Here is a 25,687-nt window from a genome sequence, read left to right as displayed (position 1 = left end):
TTTCTTTTTCCTGTTATTTTTCATTATTTGCGTACCTGTGTGCTTCTGGGCTTTGGCTAGGAGTGGAAGAGGAAATGTGAGAACAGTGCCAGAAAGGCCAAACTTTTGCTGTTTTCTGAAGCTGGCTGCACCAGCAGTCTCATGAGATTTCCAGATCATTTTTGGAAACAGGTACCTTTCAAATAAGGATCAGCATTTGGTTGTTTGTCCAGACTTGGAAAATTTCACCCATCACCATTATAAATACATTTACATGAAAGGGAACTCTCTGATGTGAGATAATACTATATCACATAACAGCCTTTTTTGTTGAAAATGACACCATAACAAATAGTGAACCTCTCCAGAAGAACCTCATTAAACCTGGGTTCACTTGCAGCCTAATGGGCTTGTTTGTTTAAGTATCATTTAAGTACAAAACACTTCAGAGTTCAATCAATGTCAATCACACTTGGAAAACACACATTTGTAACTATGATTTAATATTTATGTGCATTACACAGCCTTTTTATTAATTGCTTCAAACAAAAACATCCCTGCTCAATATGTAGTGTTCTGTTTTCTACTGTCTCTTGACATTAAAGTTAATCAAATAGCTCTTTGTGAAAACTCCTACAAGAAGTGCCTCTCCACAACATGCTAGATTTGTGAGGCAGTTTTACTCATTGTAATACTGCCGAAGACAGATAAGCATTGTGTTTTTGAGATCATCACTCACAAGATCTCTGAAAGTATAACACCTAATGTAATTATTTAGATTTTGGCCATCATGAGAACAATATATCCTATACTAGACAGTGTTTGAGCACTTATTGCAATTCAGAGTTATTAGAAATCAGTGGGAGTTAAGCACCTAAATGTCTTTGAAAATGGATCCCCAAATTCTTATTAAAATGTTGCAGCTCACAATAGCATTACTACTAGAAAAGTACATATGATCAGCACTGAATTATTATATTTTTATTACGGTGACATGTAGGACCCCTGTCACTGAACGGGACTCCTTTGTGCTAGGCACAGAACAAAAACATGGTGAAAGATATAATGTATTTCTCCTCTTAACTAGTCATGATTTGTCTGCAAACTATGTTTAAATTTATTTATTCTGTGAATATTTCTTGGTTTCTTACTGTTTCAATTTTCAAACACTGTACTCTTGATTGCATAGCACATTTCCTTTCCTTGATTGGATGAGCTGCATAATCCTTTGAATTCAATTTCTGCTGTGACTAAAAAAATGTGTTTGCTTTTCCATTCGAGTTCTTCAATATTCACTTGAAATTCATTCTCTGAACACTCCTGCTAGTTATTTTATTAGAATATTTGTGGAAAACAAACACCAAAGCCATGCAAGCTTTTTAACTATGATGGAATATTTGCAGAAGTTTTTTGGTTTTTTCAGGTATTCAATCAGCTCTACTTATTTTCATGTTTTGGACAGTTGCACCAACACTTTAAGCTACATTATAGGGATAGATTAAACACACTTTATTCTAGGTTTTTATTTTTAGAAACTTAACATTTTGCCTTGCAAGGGAAAAGAGTTTTCAAATACACAAACCAGTACAGCAGTGCATGATGCACAGAACCAAGTTTACACCTCCCTTTTATTCCCAACGTTTTTTGTTGTTGTTGTAGTGCATAAAACCTCCACAGTTTATTTATTCCTTGATTATATGAGTCATTTAAACAGGTATCTCCCACTAACCTTAATTACACGTAGGTGTATAAATTAGCCACATACTGATTAGAGAATACATGTGTCTTCCTAGGGAGAGAAGTCATTCTGGATATGTATTTACTCTGCAACCTAGTTAGTACAAGAATCCATCTGTATTTTATTTTCACAAATTATAAAAGAATTAAAGTTTTCTGGACCTAGTTATGCAATAAAAATGAAAACCATATTTTGATAACCTCACAAGTCCATGGTCTGTGGAACACCGTGACAGAACATATGATTAAACATGACACATGCTATAACTGCTTTATGGCTTCACATGAGGATATCCATTCCTCTGGGAGTCTTTAGTTTCTGTGGTTTAGATATCATGGTGTGATATAGCTAAGAAATGCTCAGCTCAATTCTATATTAAATTATTTACTTTTTTCCTTGGCAAAAAAAAAATAAATCTTTTAACATACAAGTGGCTTAAAACCATTTTTATGAGAGTAGCACTGACACAACAGGATTTGCCATTTGTTAAGGATCTGTGTGTGTTGAGAATTTGTGGACCAATGTTCAAAATCAAGTCAGGTTAGGCACCCCATGAAGATGAATATAGGGCATGCCCTATGGTTTGTCATGTTGCAATGTCATGGAGTGAAAGTCTGCTTACAAATTAAAGCAAGACAGTTGTGGCCTACAGACATCCTGCGTAGTGACAAAGCATCAACAAGCAGTTAGGAGAGACTGCCTGCCACAGCAGAGGAGCCATTTCTTAAAGGACGATGTTTAGTATACCAACAACCACAATAACACACACACTCTTTATACTAAAAAGAACAAGGAGTACTTGTGGCACCTTAGAGACTAACACATTTATTTGGGCATAAGCTTTCATGGACTAAAACCCACTTTGTTGGATGCGTGCAGTGGAAAATACAGTAGGAATATATATATACACACACAGAGAACATGAAAAAATGGGTGTTGCCATACCAGCTATAATGAGACTAATCAATTAAGGTGGGCTATTATCAGGAGGAGAAAAAAAAAGTTTGTAGTGATAATCAGGATGTCCCATTTCCAACAGTTGACAAGAAGGTATGAGTAACAGTAGGGGAAAAATTAGCATAGGGTTATAATAAACCATAATAAAAGCCTAGATTTCAATGGCTGCTTGTCATTCTGTTTTTCCAGGTGCCTTTCTTATCCCCTACATCCTCTTCCTAATCATTGCTGGAATGCCCTTGTTCTACATGGAGTTAGCACTGGGACAGTACAACCGGGAAGGGGCTGCTACAGTGTGGAAAATCTGTCCAGTTTTCAAAGGTACGTGCCAGTCCTCCACTTTGTTTGTGGAGAATGTGAGGGTTTTAAACAAGTCAGATAACAAAAATAGAACGGATCTATTTTCTTCTTTCTTAAATAGCATGAAAGTTGATGGCCTGTTTGACAAGCCTGCAGTCTAAGGTCCTCTTGTGATCACAGAACAAGCCCAACCCAGGAAAAAGCAGGAGAATCTTCCGGGGGGAGGGGCGGGAGAGGACAGTCTAGTTGAGACTCCTTGTTCATTGCAGTTTTACATCTGTCAAAACTCCATCAAGGGTGCCAATTAAAGCCATTTGTTTCTTCTGATGTAAACCTCTCATGTTAAACTCTTTGGAATCACAGGTTTAAATCCGAGCAAGGTCCCGTGAGCCCATCACACTTCGAACATAGATAAATCAGGTTTTACCATTCAGTTTATTCTCTAGGGTTTTCTTTTTGACGCCTTGAAAGCCTGGGGGATTAAAACGGACTACGGCCCAGATCCTCAAAGGTATCTAGGTCCCTAAGTCCCCATTGGAGTTAGGTGCCTAAATAGCTTTGAGGTTCTGGACCTAAAGGTCTCTTCCCCCTCTGTCACCCCGCAGTTGCATTGCATACTGTATACTAGGTGCTTACATTTTCTCCATCAAACAGGTGGCTGTATTCCAGTGGCATCTTTTGTGGGCGTGTAGATGTTTGTGTGGGTGTTGAGATATATAGTTCAGTGCTTGTGGCATCCTTCAGGATGTAAGATGTGATATGCTTTCAGTGTAAAATATTAATACTTTATAAGGACCCATCAAAAAAGTGCCAGCTTGCAGTGATTTTGGATTGCTCCCATCCTGTACCCAATTAGATCCATCTAGCCTCCTAGATGAAAGATTCTGCAGTTCAGAGCTGTGTGAAATGACTGACAACTAACCCAAACCCACAACATATGTGCTCACCAGGCTTCTTGGTTTTCTTAGAAGCATAAAGGCTAGACAACATTTGTAAAACAATTGGTGAAGGGTAATGAGCTTCACACTGGCAATCTCCTCTTGGCTGAACTGGAGCTTAACTATGGGTTATCTTGAGTTAATTTTAGGCTTTTATTGTTGTGTTGAACTCTTGTAGAGTTTTCCTTTTTGTGAGGGTTGGAACTCAAAACGAGGAGACAAGTGCAGTTTTACTGCATTCTGCTTTGAGACCTTGCTTTCAGTTGCACCCAAAACTCATAGTGAAGTTTGAGATGAACAGACAAGGACCGACAGACACCTAATTAAAAGTATGCATGAAACCTTTCAAAATATAACTGCTTAGTTTTGCCCATTCCTGTTATCCTGTTACTAAACCCATGAGCGATACTCCTCCCAGGGGCGGCTCTAGGTATTTTGCCACCCCAAGCACAGCAGGCAGGCTGACCTCGGTGGCTTGCTGCGGGAGGTCCCTGGTCCTGCGGATACGGGGGCAGCCTGCAGAAGGTCCGCCGAAGCTGCGGGACCAGCAGACTCTCCACAGGCATGCCACCGAAGGCAACCTGCCGCCTTGCAGCGACCAGCAGAGCGCCCCCCATGGCTTGCCGCCCCAAGCACGCGCTTGGCATGCTGGTGCCTGGAGCCGCCCCTGACTCCTTCCACCCCCAGAATTATGACATCTCTAGTCAAAAAAATCTCATTGACGTTAGCTAATTTTTATTTTATTTTATTTTATTTTATTTTAATGGCAATGGGAATTTTACTTGTCAGAACTGTAAAATCTGGCTTGGAGGATCTCACAAAGTTTGATCCAAAAACCATTCAAGTCAATGAGAGTCTTTTCACTGACTTCAGGCATGACAAGATGATGAGAAAGGAAACTCCAGGTTTATTTCATATTTAGGATTTCATTAACAATCCAGTTGTTTTCTAAGCTGAGATTTTCAAGTCTGCCTAAGTGTGCATTAGAATCCATTGCTAAATGTTTGTATTACTGAATAATACAATATAAGGGGCATAGAATATTGGATTCTAAAAGAATAAGAAATATTGTTATATTTTAAATCCCAGCAATGGTACACAGTTAGTAAAGTTTCAATCACAGCTCCTGATAAGAGGCATAAATATATTTCAGTACTTTGTTAAATACACCAGAGTTCTTTTGATATATCTCTGGATTAACTCAAATCCATCACTGACATGAAATGTGCATGGTCTACCCTCAAATCAGGGCTGGCTCTAGGCACCAACGCAGCAAGCAGGTGCTTGGGGTGGCCAAGGGGAAGGGGTCTTTGGTGGCAATTCGGCGGCGAATCCCTCAGTCCCTCTTGGAGGGAAGGACCTGCTGCTGAAGTGCCGCCGAAGAAGAAAGCTGTGCGGTGGAGCTGCAGCTGAAATTTTTCTTTTTTTTTCCTGCCACTTGGGGTGGCAAAAACCCTGGAGCCAGCCCTGCCTCAAATTTATGATAGTTTCTCCAAATAAAAAAGCACTATAGTGCTAATTTTAGCTCTGAATAATATTGCTATGAAACCTAAGACTCTAACCTTAATGAAGCACTCCCATAAGGCAAGGGATCAAAAATGTATCTTGTAACCTTTACAGCACAGCCTATTTGCATCACAAGACTTTACAGGGTTTATATTAGCAGCCTGGGTGGGACAAAGTTAAAATAAATAAAAGGCTAGATCCAGAAACAATGGAACAGATTAATGCCTGGATTTATCCTATTGTTATCAGTGGAGTGACCCCGGGGCTAGGTTTGGTCTAGTTCCTTTGAATTTTCTTAAATTGCAACCATTTTCTCTCCAGAACTGTGGAAACAGAATATGTGCCTGGGGTGTTTTTTAAAAAAAAAAAAAAATTCCCCCATTTCAATGCAGTATACTGTCTTTGTGGTGGGTATGTACATTCTAACATACATCATCTAGGGAGGTTTCCACTGCTTTCTTTACTATCATTTATCAATATAGTTTCACTGCCCAAATGCAGAAGCCATCCAAGTCCTGTGATTTTTAAGCATTTCAAGTTTGTTTTCACCACTTTTTGCTAGAAGTCAGAGGTAAAAACTGATTCCTATGTAAAACATTAGTTAACTTTCTCCTGACCAACACAGAGCATGCTTGACACAATTTACTCTTAAGAGTGTAGGCTCCTAAGGAGTCAGCAGTTACTCCTTACATGAATTAACAACCTCTTTCTATTACATAATGGAACAATATTCTTGTAGCAGTTTCACAGACCATCTCCCCAAGTCCCTGTTACTCGATTTACAGCAAGCTGTGTCTTCCTTGGTTTGTCAAGGTGCATAAAAACTTGGTGGCATATGATTATTAGTGAGAATATCATGCCATTAGCAGCATCACATTTTGGGACTGACTAAAAGTAGAAATGAAGGCTTACACTTAGGTACTGAGATACCACAGTGATGCTGCCTGTACAAAACTAGACAGTCTTCACCTATTAGAGATAATCCAAATGGCTTAAATGCAGCATTCATTAAACACTGCTGCCCATAGAAGAAAGAAACCGATGGCACTGGCTGAAGCAGAGCAAGCGTCTTTGCACAATTCTGAGAATGAACCTCCACTCTGACCTGCTGTTAGTACCAGAGTTCCCTCTGAGAATATGTGACGGTGACGAATTGCTTACAAGGGTCTGTTTTCATGGTGAGAACAAATGTTCACTGAAGAAAGTCTTCACTGAAACTCCAAACACACCTCACGATATTCCAAAGAAACCCAGATCTACACGGGCCAATAGGGAATGTGCAGGGTGGAGTTCACCCCAGGCTGGAGGGCCCATGCAAGGCCCTGCGTACTATTTAAGGATTTAGGGTTAAGTTCTGCCCTTAGTTACACTCTGCCGACCCATTGAGGCAATACAGTAGCATGGGGTGAAAGTCAGGGTAAAATTTAGCCCTAAGGTTGAAATTCTCCATGGTTGAAGAGTCAGCCAAATGTCCGGGATGCCCTTAAATCCCTCATTGGGGGTTCCACGATCTCCACACACCTTGCATAATCTGGAATGAGTTTTCTTTTTAGATTCATGTAAACCAGCACGGAGAATGGCAATGGAAATCAGTCTGTAGTCACAATACTGTTTGCAGGTTGAGATGGGCAGCAGCCACTACTGACACCCACAGATGGGAACAGCAGCTGTAGGACTACTTCATTGCAGCCCCACGCTCTCGCCTTAACTTTATGGGGAGGGAGGTGGATTACACTGAACCTGAACTTTACTCAGGTGAAATGAATGGCCCTATTAACACAGGGCTTACGGCCCTCTGGTCTGGGTGAGTTTTCCCCTATGAATATAGAACTGGATCAGAGCAGAGCGTTGTTCTTTAATAGCAACATGTCTAGTATCCAGCAAACACAACAAGCTTTGTTAAACACCAGTCAGTTTCATGGAATTATTATTTTAAACGGTCAGTTTTTGTGTCCAGCCACTATATTTATAACCCTTTGCTTAGTTCTTTCAAAATACTAGGCAAAAACAAGCTTGTGTTTAGGAACTGCCCTTATCTACACAAACAAACAAACAGCATGGTTTAGCTTTCAGACAATATGGTTGGAGTATATTGTTGTATGTGAAATGCAATGTATAATCTAGTTTTCCTTTGTCTTTAGGTGTAGGCTATGCCGTGATACTCATAGCTCTTTACGTGGGTTTCTACTACAACGTTATCATAGCTTGGTCTCTGTATTATCTGTTTTCATCATTCACATTTGAGCTTCCCTGGACAAACTGCGGCAACAGCTGGAATAGCCTAAACTGTACAGATCCCAAACTCTTCAACGCCTCGGTGCTTGGCAATGGCACCAAGTACTCCAAGTACAAACTCACTCCTGCTGCTGAATTTTATGAGTAAGTGTTGAGTCGCCTTTGCTGTTGCTTCAAATTTCCAGTTTAGTTGAGGTGTTTGCTCATATGTCTCTAAAAGTCTCTCTCTTTAGGCAAGTCACATGTTCCTTCTGTGCCTCAGTTTCCCCAGCTCAGCTAAGTGATGCCACTAAGTGATGTGCAGTCAGAGACAAAGCACAAAATCTCTGCCCCACCCCCCGCCCATGTGCAGCTTTTTTTTATTCTATACCAAGGTGACACTTGTGTTAAGCAAAGGAACAATACATACAGAATAAAGCTGTCTGAATAGTTTGAAACTAATCATTTGCCCAACAAATTTTGCTTCTCTGCTTACCAAATATCTCTGAGCAGATGTTTTTCCTTTGCTGTTTCAGCAGCTCAGTGAAATGGGATGAAGTGCAGCGCAGGGAGGAGATGGTAGCAGTTGCAAAACACAGGGCTTGATTCTGTTCCCATTTAAGTGAAGCTGAGTTCTGCTATTGATGGTAACAGGATCAGAATCAGTCACATAGGCAATCGTTAGGCTTTCAGACACTTCAGACTAAAAGTCTTCTTCGGGTGTGTAGTGGTAACAGGACCCATTGCAAATGGAAATACGAATGACTGATGAAAATATAAAACAAGAATGCTGAGATAGTAGAGCATCAGTCTCACTATGAAAGCTTGGGTTCTGGACCCCTCTCCTCTTCCAGGGAAAGATGTGATTGGATTAGTGAAAGGGGAGCACTGGCTGGACACCAGACTAATCTCATCAACTGCTAAATTGGTTCAGACTATTCATGGGTATTTCTGTTGTGTAATTGTAACCATGGCAATGTATATTTATCTAGTGAGCACTGACCATGTTCTCAACACTGGGAACAGTCATTCGTCCCACAAGCAGCCTAACCTGTTCAGTGTGGCATACCTGGCTGGACTACAGTTGGGATCTTGTGGGTATGTGGTTACTGCACTGACACGTTAGTGACTCGTTTTTCCTCTTTAATGTTAGTAAATTTGAAAAGTTGGGAGTAGCATAGAGTACAACCAATGGGAGAAGATACAGATTGGCTACATTCTATACTTTGCAACAGTCTACTGAGTAGCTGTGATGGTGTAAAGCAACAGAGTCCTGTGGCACCTTTAAGATTAACAGATGTATTGGAGGTGATAATATAGGAACTTGATACGATGCTGAGCAATGTCAACCAGGAAATTGGCCTCTTCTTTACAGAAAAAAAACTTTTCTCTTAGTATTGTCGTTAATTACAGCAAAAAAATGCAGTAAATATTATACACTGTAGAATATGCTATTGAGGTGAAAGAAGAAGAGATCTGAACAACCTGGGAACACTTCCAAGTGGTAATTACACAACTTCTAATGTTAATGTCATTTTAGAAAATTTCCTTTTTAAAACTTGGGTGTATTCTTGGAGTCAGATTTGTAAAGGTATTTAGGTGCCTAACTGATTTCCGTGGGAGCTAGGTATCTAATTTGCTTTAAAAATCTGGCCCTCAGACTTGTTACAACAATCATCATAGTCATCTTACTTGCTCAGTTTACTTCTATATTGCTCACTAACTGACTAGTAACCCTTGGGTTCTATCCATTTTGCCATCACATCTTATTTAGAATTAGGAATTGTTGTGGTTCTCTCTGAATCAAACACACACCATTTTTCTAGGTGGTGTGATATCCGACAGCTTTCAGCCTGAGTGAACTTTTACTGCTCTATGAAACACAACTCAGCTTGTGACTCTGCTAAAACACAAGACTAAAAGTCAAGAGATCTGTGTTCTCAGCTCTGCCAAGTAATGTATATCTCTGGTGGGATTTTTAAAAATGCCTAAGTGAATTAGGAACATACATGGCATTTAGCTTTTCCTGGGATTCATAGTCCTAAAACTTGGGTGTTTTTGAAATCTCGATGCCTGTAGTTACTAAGAAGTAAATTATAAAGCTGTGAGGGGTTGCAAGTGCTTTTAGTGGTTTAAGGTTTGTTGTGTTGGCCACTGTGTGGTACAGATAATGGTAAGAACAGTTTTTTAGGGCAATAGTTTTGCTGTGGGAGGTTTCAATCTCCCTTTTGTGTTTTGGTTTGCCATATGGAGAAACATTGAACTCTCACTGGGGAAAATAGAAAAGAAGCAAAGATCCATTCTGTGATCGGAGCATAAACAAACAAAGCTACAACTCCTATCCAGCCTCCATATTTTTAAAGCAGGCTCTAACGAGGCTGCTGTGGTGGCACATAAAGGGGACAAACCTGGGTGTAAGCTCTACACTCTTTTGTGCCACTGCTGCCAGGGGCAGCTCTAGACATTTCGTCGCCCCCAGCACGGCGGCATGCCACGGGGGGCGCTCTGCCGGTCGCTGGTCCTGCGGCTCCGGTGGACCTCCCGCAGGCGTGCCTGTGGAGGGTCCGCTGGTCCCGCGGCACCAGTGGACCCTCCGCAGGCACACCTGTGGGAGGTCCACTGCAGCCGTGGACCAGCAGACCGTCTGCAGGCACGCCTGCAGGAGGTCCACCAGAGCCGTGGTTGAGCGGACCCTCTGCAGGCATGCCTGCAGGAGGTCCACCAAAGCCGCAGACCAGCGGACCCTCCGAGGCATGCCGCCCTCCTGGCAACTGGCAGAGCGTCCCCTGCGGCATGCCTCCCCAAGCACGCGCTTGGCGTGCTGGGGCCTGGAGCTGCCCCTGACTGCTGCTTAGAATCATAGAAGCATAGAACTGGAAGGGACCTCAGTAGGTCATCCAGCCCAGTTCCCTACACTCATGCTAGAACTAAGTAGTAACTAAACCATGCCTGACAGGTGTTTGTCTAACTTGTTCTTAAAAACCTCCAGTGATGGAGATTCCACAAACTCCCTAAACAATTTATTCCAGTGCTTATCTATCTTGACAATTACGTATTTTTTACTAATGTCCAACCTAAACCTCCCTTGCTGCAATTTAAGCCTATTGCTTCTTGTCCCATCCTCAGAGGTTAAGAACAATTTTTCTCCCTCCTTCTTGTAACAACCTTTTATGTACTTGAAAACTGTTATCATGTCCCCTCTGTCTTCGTTTCTCCAGACTAAACAAACTCAATTCTTTCAATCTTTCCTCATAAGTCCTATTTTCCAGATGTTTAATAACGTTTGTTCTTCTCTGCACTTTCTCCAATTTGTCCACATCCTTCCTGAAATGTGGCACCTAGAACTGGACGCAGTATTCCAGTTGCAGCCTTATCAGCGCAGAGTAGAGCAGAAGAATTACTTCTTATGTCTTGCTTACAACACTCCTGCTAATACATCCCAGAAAGATGTTTGCTTTTTTTGCAACAGTGTTACACTGTTCTCATATTTAGCTTGTGATCCACCATGACCCCAGATCCCTTTCTGCAGTACTCCTTCCTAGGCAGTCATTTCCCATTTTTTGTGTGTGCAGTAGATTGTTCCTTCGTAAGTAGAATATTTTGCATTTGTCCTTGTTGAATTTAATTCTATTTACTTCAGGCCATTTCTCCAGTTTGTCCAGATCATTTTGAGTTTTAATCCTACCCTCCAAAGCACTTGCAACCCCTATCAGCTTTATAAGTGTACTCTCTCTATGCCATTATCTAAATCAGCGGCTCTCAAACTTTTTTACTGTTGACCCCTTTTACACAGCAAGTCTCTGAGTACGAAACCCCCCCATACATTAAAATCACTTTTAAAAATATTTAACACCATTATAAATGCTGGAGACAAAGCAGGGTTTGGGGTAGAGGTTGACCACTCATGACCCCCCATGTAATAATTTCACAACTCCCTGAGGGGTCTTGACCCCCCGTTTGAGAACCCCTGATCTAAATCATTGATGAAGATATTGAACAGAACTGGACCCAGAACTGATCCCTGCAGGACCCCACTCAATATGCCCTTCCAGCTTGACTGTGAACCACTGATAACTACTCTCTGGGAACGGTTTTCCAAGCAGTTATGCACCCATTTAGGGTTATATTTCCCTAGTTTGTTGATGAGGAGGCCATGCAAGATGGTATCAAAAGCCTTACTAAAGTCAAGATATACCACATCTGCCATTTCCCCCATCCACAAGGCTTTTTACCTTGACAAAGAAAGCTATTAGGTTGGTTTGACATGATTTGTTCTTGACAAATCCATGTTGACTTATTTTCTAGGTGTTTGTTTGCAAACGGATTGCTTGATTATTAGCTCCATTATCTTTCTGGGTACTGAAGTTACGCTAACTGGTGTGTAACTCCCTGGGTTGTCCTTATCCCCCTTTTTATAGATTGGCACTATATTTGCCCTCTTCATGTGCTCTGGAATCTCTCTTGTCTTCCAGGAATGTTCGAAGATAATTGCTAATGGCCCAAATATCTCCCCAGTCAGCTTGTTGAGTATTCTAGGATGCATTTTATCAAGCCCTGGTGACTTGAAGACATCTAACTTATCTAAGTAATTTTTTATTTGTTCTTTTCCTATTTTAGCCTCAGATTCCACCTCATTTTCACTGGCATTCACTGTGTCAGACACCAATTGCTACTAATTTTTTTATATAAACAAACAAAAAAGGGCAACTAGCATTTCCACCATTTCAACATTTTCTGTTATTGTCTTTCTCCCCTTGTGAGTAATGGTCCGACTGTGGCCTTGGTCTTCCTCTTGCTTCTAATATATTTGTAGCATGTTTTCTTCTTACCCTTTGTCTCTAATTAGTTTAATCTTTCCTTGGCCTTCTAATTTTGCCCCCACATGCTTGTGTTGCATGTATGCTTAGCAACAAAGCTGGCTTAAATAACTAGCTGAAGATCTGGAGTAGGGGAACCCCTGCAGTCATACGACTGACAGAGCTGTCTGTATACCTTCTGCTCTTGGCTCCTCCCAGCAATGGGGCATTCCAGGGGCTGAGGTCAGAGAGCTGTACTCCAGCACCCCTGAGATGGTAGAATGGCTCCGGGAGAATAGGGGAGGTCCTATTTTAACTGGGGTAAGTTCCAGAGCCGTGAAGCATCACTGACTTAACTGGAACTGATATGATATGCATCTCCTGAGAATCTAGTTTAGTTGGGGGAAGCTCACACACCTCACACAGTTAATTGGTTTGCACAGAAACACAAGATGTCATTTCCCGGCAATACAAGTTAGTAGATAATTTTGGTTGAACTCTCCATTTATGTCTGCTTAATACCAAGTTTCATTAGACAAATTCTGGTTCCAATCCTCCAGTCTCCAAACAGGCAAAATTCCCATTGACGTCAATGGGAACTTTGCCTGAACTTGGACTACAGGAATGGGCCTTCTGTAGTACCTCATTAGAGATGGTCAAAATAAATCATAAACTTATTTGTACATTTAAAATCAGGCAAGATAAGTGTTATCTAATCTGCTTCTTTTATTCTTCCTATCACATGCCAATAGTGGAGTGATAGGGTTCACAGCTTATGCTCTGCTGCTGGGAATAATAAGTCGTAAGAGAAATCCAGCTAGGAATAAAATGTCAGCCCCACATTACTTTAGAGACATGTATCACTTTAATTATTTTCTTATCCTGTGGTTTGGAATTCACCCTGGAGAATGCAAACTGCCTTTCACCCGCTTTAACTTTGTTAAAATAAGTCATAAAAAAGTTACCACTTAAAGTGCCTCAGTGAAAAAAAAATTGTTCCCAAACCTATCTTACTTATTCAAACATTTTATCTGAATATAGACATAATGTATCTTTGTTCTCTCCCTTCTTGCTCCTTGGAAGGTTTTGTTACCAAACTGTCAGCAATGCATTGAGCTCCAGCTATTTTCTCAGGCCTTTAATCCTTCTCTCCTGTGTAATAAAAAAACATGTTTTACAAGCAAATTTTCATGTCCCATTCAGGGGAGCAAATACACTGAATGTATACAAGGCTGCCCAGATATGAGTAATTAATTGTAAAATGGCTAGGTAAGCAACCACATGGAAGTTCAAACAAGCGTGAATCAACACAGTCCACATCTATTATACTTATGAATGTAGATGTATGATGCATGAAGTAACAGTTTTTTGCAGCACATTAACTCCGCATCTGAGAATGTAATCACAGAAATCAAAATGGAAGTGACTTAACTTTAGTTGGCCAACTGCATGGTTAGTGGGTTGGACTGTAATTCCTAATAGGAAATGCTGCAACAAATCAGATTAGTGGGCCACATAGGCCACGTCTACACTACAGCATAAAATCGAAATTATTAAAACCGGTTTTATAAAACTGGTTTTATAAAATCGATTTTACGCGTCCACACTAGGGCACATTAATTCAGTGGTGTGCGTCCATGGTCCTAGGCTACCATCGATTTCCGGAGCGGTGCACTCTGGGTAGCTCAGTAAAAGAATGAGACCAATAACTTCGATTTCCGTCCACACTAACGCTAAATCGATATAGTAATATCGATTTTAGGGTTACTCCTGTCGTTGGGGAGGAGTACAGAAATCGATTTTAAGAGCCCTTAAAATCGATTTAAAGTGCCTTGTAGTGTGGACGGGTACAGAGTTAAATCGATTTAACCCTGTTTAAATCGATTTAACTGTGTAGTGTGGACCAGGCCATAGTCAAGTATCCTGCCTCTTGCCAGAGGCCAGTACTAGATGCTTCAGAGGAAGGTGCAGCAAACCCCAGTGTAGACAGTTATGGCATAAACTCTCTATAGGAGAGAATTTTTTCCTAATCACCATAAATCAGTAGTTTATGTAATCCCTTAAGTATGAGGGTTTATCCCTTAATTTTTGTATCCTCTTAAGTAACTGCAGATGTGTGTATATGTGTGTGTCATGTGTATACATATGACACACACACAAAATGTCTAACCCTTTTTTTTTTTTAATCCTGCTGAATTCTTACCCTCAATTTCTTGCCAGTGAGTTCTACTTCAGCATACATTGTTTAAAATTGTGTTGGCTTGCTCCATTGAATGTTGACTAACACAATCCTGTTAGCCTTCCATTCAATATAATAGAACAGAATTAGGTATCTCATTTAAAATTGTTTCAAGAGCAAGTGTCAGCAATTCTGGTCATAAATAAAATGACATCAGAGGCCAAAATCCAGTGCTTAATTTGTGCCACGGCTGATTCCCAGCACCTCTGGGCTTGGTGCATCAGTTATGAAATAAAAAAATTGCTTGAGTCCAGGCACCTCTTTAAGCAGTGCCAACAATGAATGGAAAGGGACAGTCTGATATTGTGTTGATTATGTTCCATAAGGAGAAAAATCCTAGATGATGCTAGGCTGAAAAAGGACAGGAGTTGTCAGCAACTTTCAGTTATATTCCAGTTTAGCAGGTAACAAGATCTAGTTCATAAATGTGTACATCATTGTTCATGTTTGAACCTCTTAAAGAGTTTTTCCCTGATCTCCTGCTGCAGCCAGATCCAAAATACAAATCTGAGGGTTTGGTTAGGAAACAGAAAAGTCCATAATTTTTCTGGATCCCTAATTTAATCACTTCTTTGAAATGGTCATTGAAAAGGAGGGATTTCCAGATGTTTCTGACAAAGCTTAAGGCTGGGTAACACTGGGGAGTTTCTCTTCAGAGAGACTCATGCAAAACACTGAGCTTGATTCTAACTTTGTGTGCCTGCCCATGGACCTGTTCCAAATCCACTGAAGGTAATGAAAAGACTCCAATTGACATCAGTAGGTTTTGGATCAGGCCCCATACTGAATAATGTATCCAGTGAATCTTGCCATCTTCTGCCATCAGAAGAGCCATAATCAAGTTACCTCAGGTTTATTAGCTATTCAGAAGCATTCAAGAAATATTTTAGCAAATTGTTTATAAGCCCATGAACTGACGGTGAACAGTTCTGTGAGTGTTGTATATTTGCTATTTTAACATGTTAGACATTTTGAGACAGTCAAATAAGTCAAAGTCACATGATACTGATTCTTTTCTCTGGTTGGATGAGTGTGCAAGCCTTTCTGGTACAAATAGTTGCATGCAGATTTAAAAACGCTTTCCCACAAATACTCTCATGCACACCTGCGATATTTGTTTTCCACAAGAATTCACATCAGTAAAATTTGTTTGATGCCTACTCATAGAAGGGGGAACACAAATGAAATGTGAGTACAAAGCAAACAAAGTCATTTACATGTGCTTGCATATTCTTAGGAAACTGTCATACTGGCTAGCTCTGTTTGAAGGGTTCATAAGCCTTAGCAAACATGATCTGAATGTAGATTTTATGGCAAAACCTGAAACTAGGGGACTTAGTAACGTCTATGCTAGTTTAAGTTTCTAGTGGGGCTCCAAGCAATGCTATATTGCAAAAAGTCAATAGATTACACCTGTCCTGCATGCAATACACTCATTTTCCATTAACATCTGGGAGCAATTCAAAGGGTTACTTTTCATGAATAAAGCCCTGTGTGGTTTGGTAAGAGTATCTGGCTCTCTGAGCAACTGCCCTGTAGAGGATTACAACAGCTGAAGTCAGCTCTAGAGCTCCTGTTGAGTTTCCCTAGATTTTAAATCTTGACAACCTGAGGCCACGTCCAGACTAGATATTAAAATCGATTTTAGATATGCAACTTCAGCTACGGGAATAACGTAGCTGAAGTCGAATTTCTAAAATCGAGGTACTCACCCGTCTGGACGGCGCTGAATCGATGTCCGCGGGTCTCCGTGTCGATTCCGGAACTCCGTTCGGGTTGATGGAGTTCCGGAATCGATGTAAGCGCGCTCGGGGATTGATACATCGCGTCCAGACTAGACGCGATATATCGATCCCCGAGCAATCAATTTTAACCCGCCGATGCAGCGGGTTAGTCTGGACGAGGGCTAAGCCAGAGCCTCTGTATGTGGACTTTCCCCAGCTTAGTATTAGAGCAAACTTTAGCCATAATATGAGAATGTGTGTGTTCATGTCCTTATCATGCAGCAGTCAAGAGCATTGGGCCCTGCTCCTGCAATGAGCTCCATACTGGCAAACCCCTGTACTTGCTTTCAGCCTCACTGAAATCAGAGTGTCTCCGTGCAAGCACCGATTTACCTGTAGCGAGCTCATTGCAGGATTGGGACTTTGGTTAACTGACCTGCATGGGAAGAGTTTACAAAACTCTTAGTCAAGGAATACTCCATTGGCAACCACAAACGATACATACTTGGGAGCACATGAATTTTCCTGATGTGCCCTTGCTGTTTTGCTTCTTACTTCTAAAGAACTTGGACATGAGCTAACTTGCCTCACTTTGTGCATCTGCTATTCATTAGAGCAGCCAATGGGTTAAACCAGAGTGTTCTATTTTTATTGGCAAACCACAAGAGAGTTGGTGCAAAAATCAGATTTAACAAGCAGCTGCTTCAAAGTGCAGCGGATTTTAATGTGCCTAAGCATTGTACACATGACAAGGGAGGCCAGTATTAATAATTTAAATGGCAACATTAAGTAGAGGAAAGACTTCCGTGGTTTGGGATTAATATTCTCTCTCTGTGAAAAGTTAAATCCCAAAGCAGTCATTTATCAGCTCAGGATTAACATTCATCAGAACCTAATACCATTTCATTTAGATCAGCCAGCAGTTCATAATATACCAGCCAGGGCCATTGATAAATTACCTGTCTCTGCGTAGGTACTTCCTAGTATACATTGTACATTACACATTTAAGGAAACCAGCACCAATAATTATTTAAAATTATGACCACAACCTGACGGACACACCCGGGTGACTCTTCCAATTGCAGGAATGAGCACAATGAACACATTGCAAATTGCATTATAAATGTCATTAGGAGGGAGCAGTAATTTTAGTTTTTGTAGTTTACATACGGCAGTCATTCTCAACCTGCAGCCATGGGCCGCTTGTGGCCCAATCAGCACACATATGTAGCCCATGTGACATCCTGAGGGCCATACAAGTAGTGTGTATATATATAGTGTGGCTGCGGCCCACATAACATACAGAGGGCTGCATATGCGGCCCACAATGGTAAATAGATTGATAACCACTGGCATACACTATATACCGTAAGTCCCTCTAACATCTTCTAACCAGGATGATTGTCTGAACTTAAAAATTAAAGTGATAAAGAAATTAATCTAGATCAGAGTAGGGACTAGGACTCTTGGTTTATTCCCATCTGTCTCTCTGTTAGGTGTTTCTATTGGCCTTATTGCTCTGTGACCTGGGAAAGTAAATTAAACCCAAATTTTCAAAAGCAGCTTCTAATTTTAAGTGCCACAAATCTGGGGAGACTAACTTGATAAGTCTTTAACGTCTGAATTTTGGAGGAACTGGGCCACTTGCAACTCCAAGAGACATATTTATAGGTGCCTGTACCATAACCCACATACCCTAAAACTACTTGTCCTCATCAGATTTAGATGTCAAAAGTTTTCCAAACATCACTGCATCAGTTAATATACAGAAGTTTATATTTTCTAACATAAGGGCTAGAAACATACTTCTGTTTTTAATATAAGCTTGTCAAAACAAATGATGTTTTTGCCAAAATATCAATTCATCAACAAATCACTCTGAGGACAGATATACTTTGCCATTGAAACCTGCCTTTCTGTATATTGTGTACGAGCATGTGTGTGTAAAATTCCTGCCACTGGTCCAACACAAATGCAAACTAATACCTCTTTCAACTACAAAATTGAGGATGACTGCAGCTGGTTTCACTCAGAGACTGGCAGGCCATGGCTCAACAGTCCTTCCACCCCCAAAGTCCGGAGATGAATTTGCCTGGAGGTCAGCTGGTCCAGCAGTCGAGCTGTAGCCTGTCATTCCTCAGTGCTCCAGGGTTTTACCAGTTGGATGGAAGGGGGGGTGAAGTTAGAGGGACCTGGGCCAGGACCCAAAGGGGAGAGATGTGGAATGTCTCCATCACCTCTTCCTGGTGCACCTTACTGGCATCACTTGGGCTGTTTCCTACTTCCCCTCACTCTCGCTGCAGTTTGGTGTGTGTCTGCTGCCACCTCCCCCTCTAGCAGGGAGTTCCCAATCAGTGTCAGCAGCTCAGCTGGTCCCGCATTCCCCAACTCTCTTCCTCATATTCACTTATTCTCTCTCAGCAGGCATCAGGGGAGGGAAAAGGCTCAGGCCTTTACTTGCCCAACTGGGGTCTTACCCACAGTCCAGACCCTTCTCCTGTGGATTGTTCTGTCCCCAGGGCTGCAAACTGGCTTCCTCCCTTCAGCCATCCTCCACTCTCTCCCCCTGCTTGACTGTTAGAGTCCCCCTCTGAGCAGCTCATCCATTTGGAACATGTTCCACAGCTGCTGAAGGGCTGGGCCTTTTTGACCAAGTAGTGCTCCTTCATTCCCTTAGTCTCTGTGTCGTCTATAAACTGTATCACAGTGGCAAAACAAGCCTTTTAATTGAACTTGGAATTATCATTGGACATGGATTGGAAGCATAGCCTCCATTTTAATATACTCAAGTTAATCTGTTTGTACCCTAATCTCTTATACTTGCAAAGTACAGCACTGTGAATCTCTCATTAAGAGTTAGTCACACAAATGAGCTACTGAGGAATCTCTCCATAGGATTTGGTTATACAAAGGGCAATACCACTCTATCGTTTTTGTTTTTCTCAGACTATGGCTTAAAAATATTTGTATGAACAATCTAGTTATTTTCACATATGGATATGAAGTTTTCTTTCTATTGAGTTTGGTTTCCTTGTTATGCTTTAATACTTCAACAGTTCCATAAAGGACATAGTCTCAAAATAGCTCACAAAGGGGATATGATGGACCCAAGTCAGAGGTGACCTAATAAAAATACCTACCTAATATAATATTGCACTTTTTATCCATAGATCGCAAAGCACTTCACAAGGGGGTTAATATCACTATCCCTTTACAGATGGGGAAAGTGACACGTAGGGAGCAGCAACTTGCTCCAGGTTACCCTGTAGCACAGTTAGGAATGGAACACACATCTCTTGAGTCCCAGTCCAGTGTTCTATCACTAAGGCTACCCTGCCTCTTCAGTTTAATGAAAGCTGTGAGTGTAAATGCAGGACCGGATCTTGGCTTCTTGGAATCCAGGATCTGTGATCAGAGAGAACCTAGTTGTATTATGGAGGCAGAACAGAAGGGAAGGGTGTAATAAATAGCTCACTGCTGCTGGCCAGTTGTGTTCTGGTTTCAGTTGAGATGAGTGGCCTCACTTGGATGGAAATTCAAGGATTCAGGTGAGGGAGGGGAAACAAGAGTCCATCCAGGAGGAAGTAGGGGAGTGAACTCTGTCCAGGAAGAGCAAGCTGAAGGGAGCAGGGCAGGTAGGAGGAGTCTGCCCATTGGGAGAACTGCTTTCCAGACACAAAGAGCCAAACATGCTGTTTCTAAAATAACAATAAAAGGGCAAACATAAAATCTCCCTGAGAGAGACAGCGAAGTCCCTGACAGTAATATCCTCCAGCCTGAAACCCCACAGAGCCCTGCCCTTCCCACCTCAGCAGATAGGCAGGAAGACTCTGCAGGCCTAATTATATAGTAGTTTATAGCCCTGAGAATGCAAAGGGCCTCAAAGGTGGTGCAAATGTAATTTCTGGCCACTTTAAAGCCCCTTTACATTGCCAGAGTGATGTAAAGTAGCTTTAGTGTAAATTACAAGAATTCAGCCCTTTGCATCTGTGCCCTTGACAAGAAACTGGACTAGATGCACCACTATGGCGATTCTTGTTTTCCTATCTGCAGGTTCCTCAGTCGTGTTTTCATGCTGTTCCAGCTGAATACCACTGGCCCTGAGTTCTGCGGTCAGGCTGCAATATTACAAAGCCAAAAAGTCATACTGATTTATCAGCTCTTCTTGTGTCTTGCTCAGCCTAATGTAATGAGTCCCTTATCTACTCTCTAATTGCTCTTCTCTTCCCCTGCCCCCCGGTAACAATATGGTAATGTTTTTCCTCTCTTTTGTTTTTCATCTTCCATCACTTTTTCTTAGTATTTTGTCTACCGATTTTCATACTATCCCTGGTTATTTTACTACATCTTCTGACTTTTGCCTTCCTTTGTCATCTTTCTCTTTGGCTGTCACTAATCTGACAGTTTCCTTGTTTTGCTAATGGAGTTAGAGAAATATATTATAAAACAGGAGTAATACCGCTCTCAGCAAGTTTCACACTCCGTCCTCCATTGGGTAGTTTTAGATGTAGACCTGCTTAAAGAGATTAGTGGCAAAAAACACCAAATAAATAGGTTGATTCCATTAATACTGTGTTTTGACAGGTTTCTGGATTAGTTGTGAATCAATTAAGGCTTTGAGAAGAGAGACAGGTGATGACAGGTCTCACTTGAAAATAAATATTCTTGTTTATGTTCACTCGAGCTGATGATATTTTAAATAGGTCTGTAGGGCTTGTGTTACCCCAGAACACATTAAATGACAGGCTCAAAAGCACATCTGCACAAAGTTGGAGATTGTATGGGATTGTTCTTCAGTTGGTGGAGAAAGAGGTCCCTGTCCAGGAATGGACTCTGGTCATTTTGCATTACTCTCCCAGTGCCAAGTGGCCCTCCACCCAGATGCTTCAACCCTGGAGAATCTCATGTGTCAGGGAATCCTCAAATGGCCTACAGCTGCTGTGAAGTCACCTTCCTCATCCCTACAGTTGCTACAGGGAGAATAGTTAGGAGGACACCCTTAGTCCAGCTGATCCCCAGCTGCCTTAACATTAAATTGCTGAGGTTTAAGAAACAAACAAACAAAAACCTCCCCCATGTTATGATTCTTTTTCCTGATGAAAGGAACAGACCTCTTGGAATCAAGTTTCCAATGCAACTACTTATAAACCCAAATTTGAAATTGCTCTTTTGGCAAATGTTCCTACCAGTAAGATCATTTGTGAGATTTTTCATGGAAAACAATCAGCTTTGAAGCATATTTGTTTAAAAATTCAAAAGAATATTTAGGAAAAATGAATGTTCAATGAGAACAAGGCATGCAGGATCAGGTTTAACTTTTCTGAATATCAAAGACTTGAGGTGGGTTCCATTCATTTAAACCTTTGCTCAAAATGTGAGACTTTGTGGGTTTATTCTAAAGAAGCCCAACCTATTTATGTCCCTAAATTTGGCTGAATAATTTTTTTTTGTTTAGCATCATACGGAGTCTATCTGTATATTTTGTTAATGTTTCTGCAGGTCTTAGCACTCATTCTTAAAATATAAACTGAAGCTCATCTTTTAATTTCTAAAAAAGAGAAGATTCTCGAATGGGCATCACATGCATACTGATCCATATGCTTTCATTCCTTACTTGTTATTGGCCTTACAATGAAATAAAAACAGAGCAGCTACCCACTGCGACATGATACTTTTAAAAGCATTTTTCATCCAACTAAGACTGAAATTGAAGAACTAGCCAAAAGATTATGGCAAATCTTTATTGGATATGATGAGCTAGCAAAGCAAAACAGTTATATTATTTAACTTCCCATTTCCTCATGCTGTGGTGACCCAGATTTCTAGTTGACATTGGCCTAAGTGAAATCTAGAACTCGTCAAAAATGAGGGGAGAATATTAGTGAATATACTGTATACACATACGTATGAAAACTGACATTTTTTTCATCAATTTCAAAATCTGAAATATTTCAACCAGCTGTCCAGCTGGAGAATAAGCGGGTGTGGGTGTCCATGCATTCATTTTATTTTCTGTGGTTTAATCAAAATAGAAAAAAATATTAACTTTTTTGTCAATTGAAATATGCAAAATGTTGACCAGCTCTAGTAAAAACTAAATCAAGCAGAGAAGCCACTGATGTTGTCATTCAGCTTTCATGTCTACTTGCAGCCCACAGGATGAGAAGTACTAAGCAATGACCTGATGGTGGTTTTGTTTGTTTTTTTGTCTCTCTTACCCTCTTATGTCTAGACGAGGTGTACTGCATCTGCATGAAAGTGGTGGAATCCATGACCTTGGCTCGCCCCAATGGCAGCTCTCGCTGTGCCTCTTGGTGGTAGTAATAATTCTTTTCTTTAGTCTGTGGAAAGGAGTGAAGACTTCAGGAAAGGTAGAGCTAATATTGCTCTTGTATCTCAATATTGTTCTCTGTCCCTTTTAGAAAGTGACTTTTGGGGGGGCAGAAGGGAATAGGGGTTGTAAATCATCGTACCTAAGGATGCCACTTAGACCAAAGCTGTAGATCTCTGTATATCTGTTCTACAAAGTGGAGTGGACATTTCAAATACAGCTCGTGTTTTATCTGACTCAACATTTATGTCATCTTTGCTCCAGTGATGTCCAGCATTGCAAAATTCTGTTAGCTTTTTAACTTTAAGTTCAGTATTAGTGGCTTGATATAAAGCCCATTAAAATCAATGCGTGAGTCTTTCCTTTGACTTCTGTTGGCGTTGGATAAAGGTTAAAGATTGTCTCTTGTTCTCTGCAAAACTTGCTTAAAGCTTTCATTGTATTTTTAAGGGCCTTTGCTTTTATTAAATAAACATCCATTCTAACTTAAACACTTTATCACTTCCAAAGGTTTCAGCAATTATTCTTCAAAGTACCTCAAGACTGAAATAAAACCTCCTGGATATTTACTTACACACCATTTGGATATTTTGAAATTAAGACATTAGACCTTGACACAACTCTATTAACTTGTTTGAAAAGGAGTTTCTAGCTTCCAAAGCTCAGAATGTTTTTGATTTTGATAAATTAGCTACCACCTCAACAGTTTTCATCAGCTAAAGTTCACATACCGTGGTTTAATTTCAATCATGTGGTGCAATGCATAGCCTTTCTTTATTCTTTCAGTGCACAGCCTTTCTTTATTTGGCTTTTCAATTACAATAGGGTTAAACCACCATTTATGCCACATATTTTCAGTAAATGCCAGCATTTCCTCATTTTCATGTTGATATTTTACTTAATTGATTAGAATAAATGCAACATTTCTTGACAACGTCTGGTGAATGACTCAATCTCAACGTATTGTTTGCTTCCAGAAATCCTAGCTGTGGAAGACATCTGAGAATTCTTGCTGTCTGTGGTTGCTTTGTATATTTTTATGGTATTTGCAGCAAATATCTGCTCATATCTACTTACACCTCTGGAAATAATTCACACTGATCTTGCTCAGAAGTTTAATATGACTATTAATTATATAGTCATTCCACTGCTGACATATAATCTCACTTGCCTAACCCATTTCATACTTTAACATACTACCTATCTTTACTTGTGGGAATTTTCCTAGTCTGTGTGACCGGTAGCTAACAGTTCTTTTTTGCTAGGACAACGCCCCTTATGAAAAAAACAATCAAGACGTCCTCCAGAGAACAGAAGAGACAAATGCAACAAAGGGACAGCCGGATTCTCCAGTATGTTTATAAAACTTCCTGTTTTTGTAACAGTAGGTTAATTAACATTTGGTGTCTGTCTGTTCCCTGCAGGTTGTGTGGATAACAGCCACTTTGCCTTACGTTGTATTATTTGTATTGTTAATCCATGGAATCACATTGCCTGGTGCATACAATGGAATAAATGCTTACCTTCACATAGATTTCAGAAGGTTAAAAGAAGCTACGGTAAGTTCTCTCCTCCATCTTCGCTTCCTATAATGCAATAATAGTACTCACAGAACCTCCTAACTATTGTCCACGTTAATAGAAATGGAAGCGGTTATTAAATTATTAGTGTTAGTTTCTAAAAGGATGTATTTATGTTTGTTGGCACATGAACATTACGCTAGTTTCTCTACTGTGCTGAGTTTGTGGCTCTCTGATGATGAGGAGAGCATCAGGGAGCCATATCAGGATGAATCTGTACAATTCTGGGCGTTGGTGCTGGTAGAATAGTCTAGGGGCTATTTCAGCTTATTCCTGCTTCCAGTGGTCCCTAAGAAACTGTACATGTTTTGACCACACACCCTACCTATGCTGACGTGCTTCCTGGCTGGCCACGGGGTGGTCCAAAAGCTCTGTGCCAGTTGAGAGCTCCTGCATACTGGGGAAATAGTTGGTAAGATCTGGTTATTTTCTGGCCCTTTATGTTGAGCAGTTGCTGGTAGAAGATAATGAGCAGAGCAGATTGAAATTTTTCCATTGAAAAATAATGTCTAGAAAATAGTTTTTAATTGAAAATGAAAATTTTCATGGGGGAAAAATCATTTTGGATTATGTTTCCCAGTTTGAATAAAGAACAGGAGTACCTGTGGCACCTTAGAGACTAACAAATTTATTTCAGCATAAGCTTTCATCGGCTACAGCTCACTTCTTCGGATGCATAGAATGGAACACACAGACAGGAGATATTTGTACAATAGATATTTGTATAAATATCTCCTGTCTGTGTGTTCCATTCTATGCATCCGAAGAAGTAAGTTGTAGCCCACGAAAGCTTATGCCGAAATAAATTTGTTAGTCTCTGAGGTGCCACAAGTACTCCTGTTCTTTTTGCGGATACAGACTAACACAGCTGCTACTCTGAAACCAGTTTGAATAGGCACTTGAAATTTTGGGTGAGTATCTGAACTAAGGTTTGGTACTGAATACCTTACTTGTCAGGGCCATTCCAGTGCAAGCCATTTTATTGTACTTTATAATGACTGAGACTTTCAGTAGTAAGGAATTAGCAACTTGAAGTACATGTGTTTATAGCTTTTCCTTACATTGTAAGCCAGCCTAAGCAAATGTGCCCACATGAATTCAATTTGTAGTCAATATAGTCCTTAGTGTCCTGAGAACTTTCAACTTACTATATATTAGAATAACTTCTGCCCTCAGCCCACAGTATTAAAAAGATGTGCAAGTCAACTCACTCAAATTCGTTATGAAATTACCTGCCTTTCCAAAGCCCCGGAGGGCAGTAATTTAGTGATCACAAACAGATTTTATCCCAGGGGTTTTTTTGTTTGTTTTGTTTTTTGTTTTTTGTTTTCTACTTAGTGGAGAAAAAAGAACCAGTGCTTAAACAATGGCAACCCCTTGGTAA

General features: G+C 40.6%; 1 protein-coding gene across 1 annotated transcript in view; it reads left to right on the top strand.

The window, feature by feature from the left end:
- Nucleotides 1–25,687, top strand: part of SLC6A2 (solute carrier family 6 member 2) — a 108,037-nt gene that overhangs the window by 26,731 nt on the left and 55,619 nt on the right. Inside the window, exons 3-6 of the mRNA XM_030581993.1 lie at nt 2,864–2,995; nt 7,560–7,797; nt 22,625–22,763; nt 24,148–24,282. Of these exons, the coding sequence (XP_030437853.1) occupies nt 2,864–2,995; nt 7,560–7,797; nt 22,625–22,763; nt 24,148–24,282 (644 nt within the window). The remainder of the gene's footprint in view (nt 1–2,863; nt 2,996–7,559; nt 7,798–22,624; nt 22,764–24,147; nt 24,283–25,687) is intronic.

Source organism: Gopherus evgoodei, chromosome 12 (genome assembly GCF_007399415.2).
Source record: "Gopherus evgoodei ecotype Sinaloan lineage chromosome 12, rGopEvg1_v1.p, whole genome shotgun sequence".
NCBI classification, from domain to species: domain Eukaryota; kingdom Metazoa; phylum Chordata; order Testudines; family Testudinidae; genus Gopherus; species Gopherus evgoodei.
This window is presented reverse-complemented; position numbering and strand designations above follow the sequence as displayed.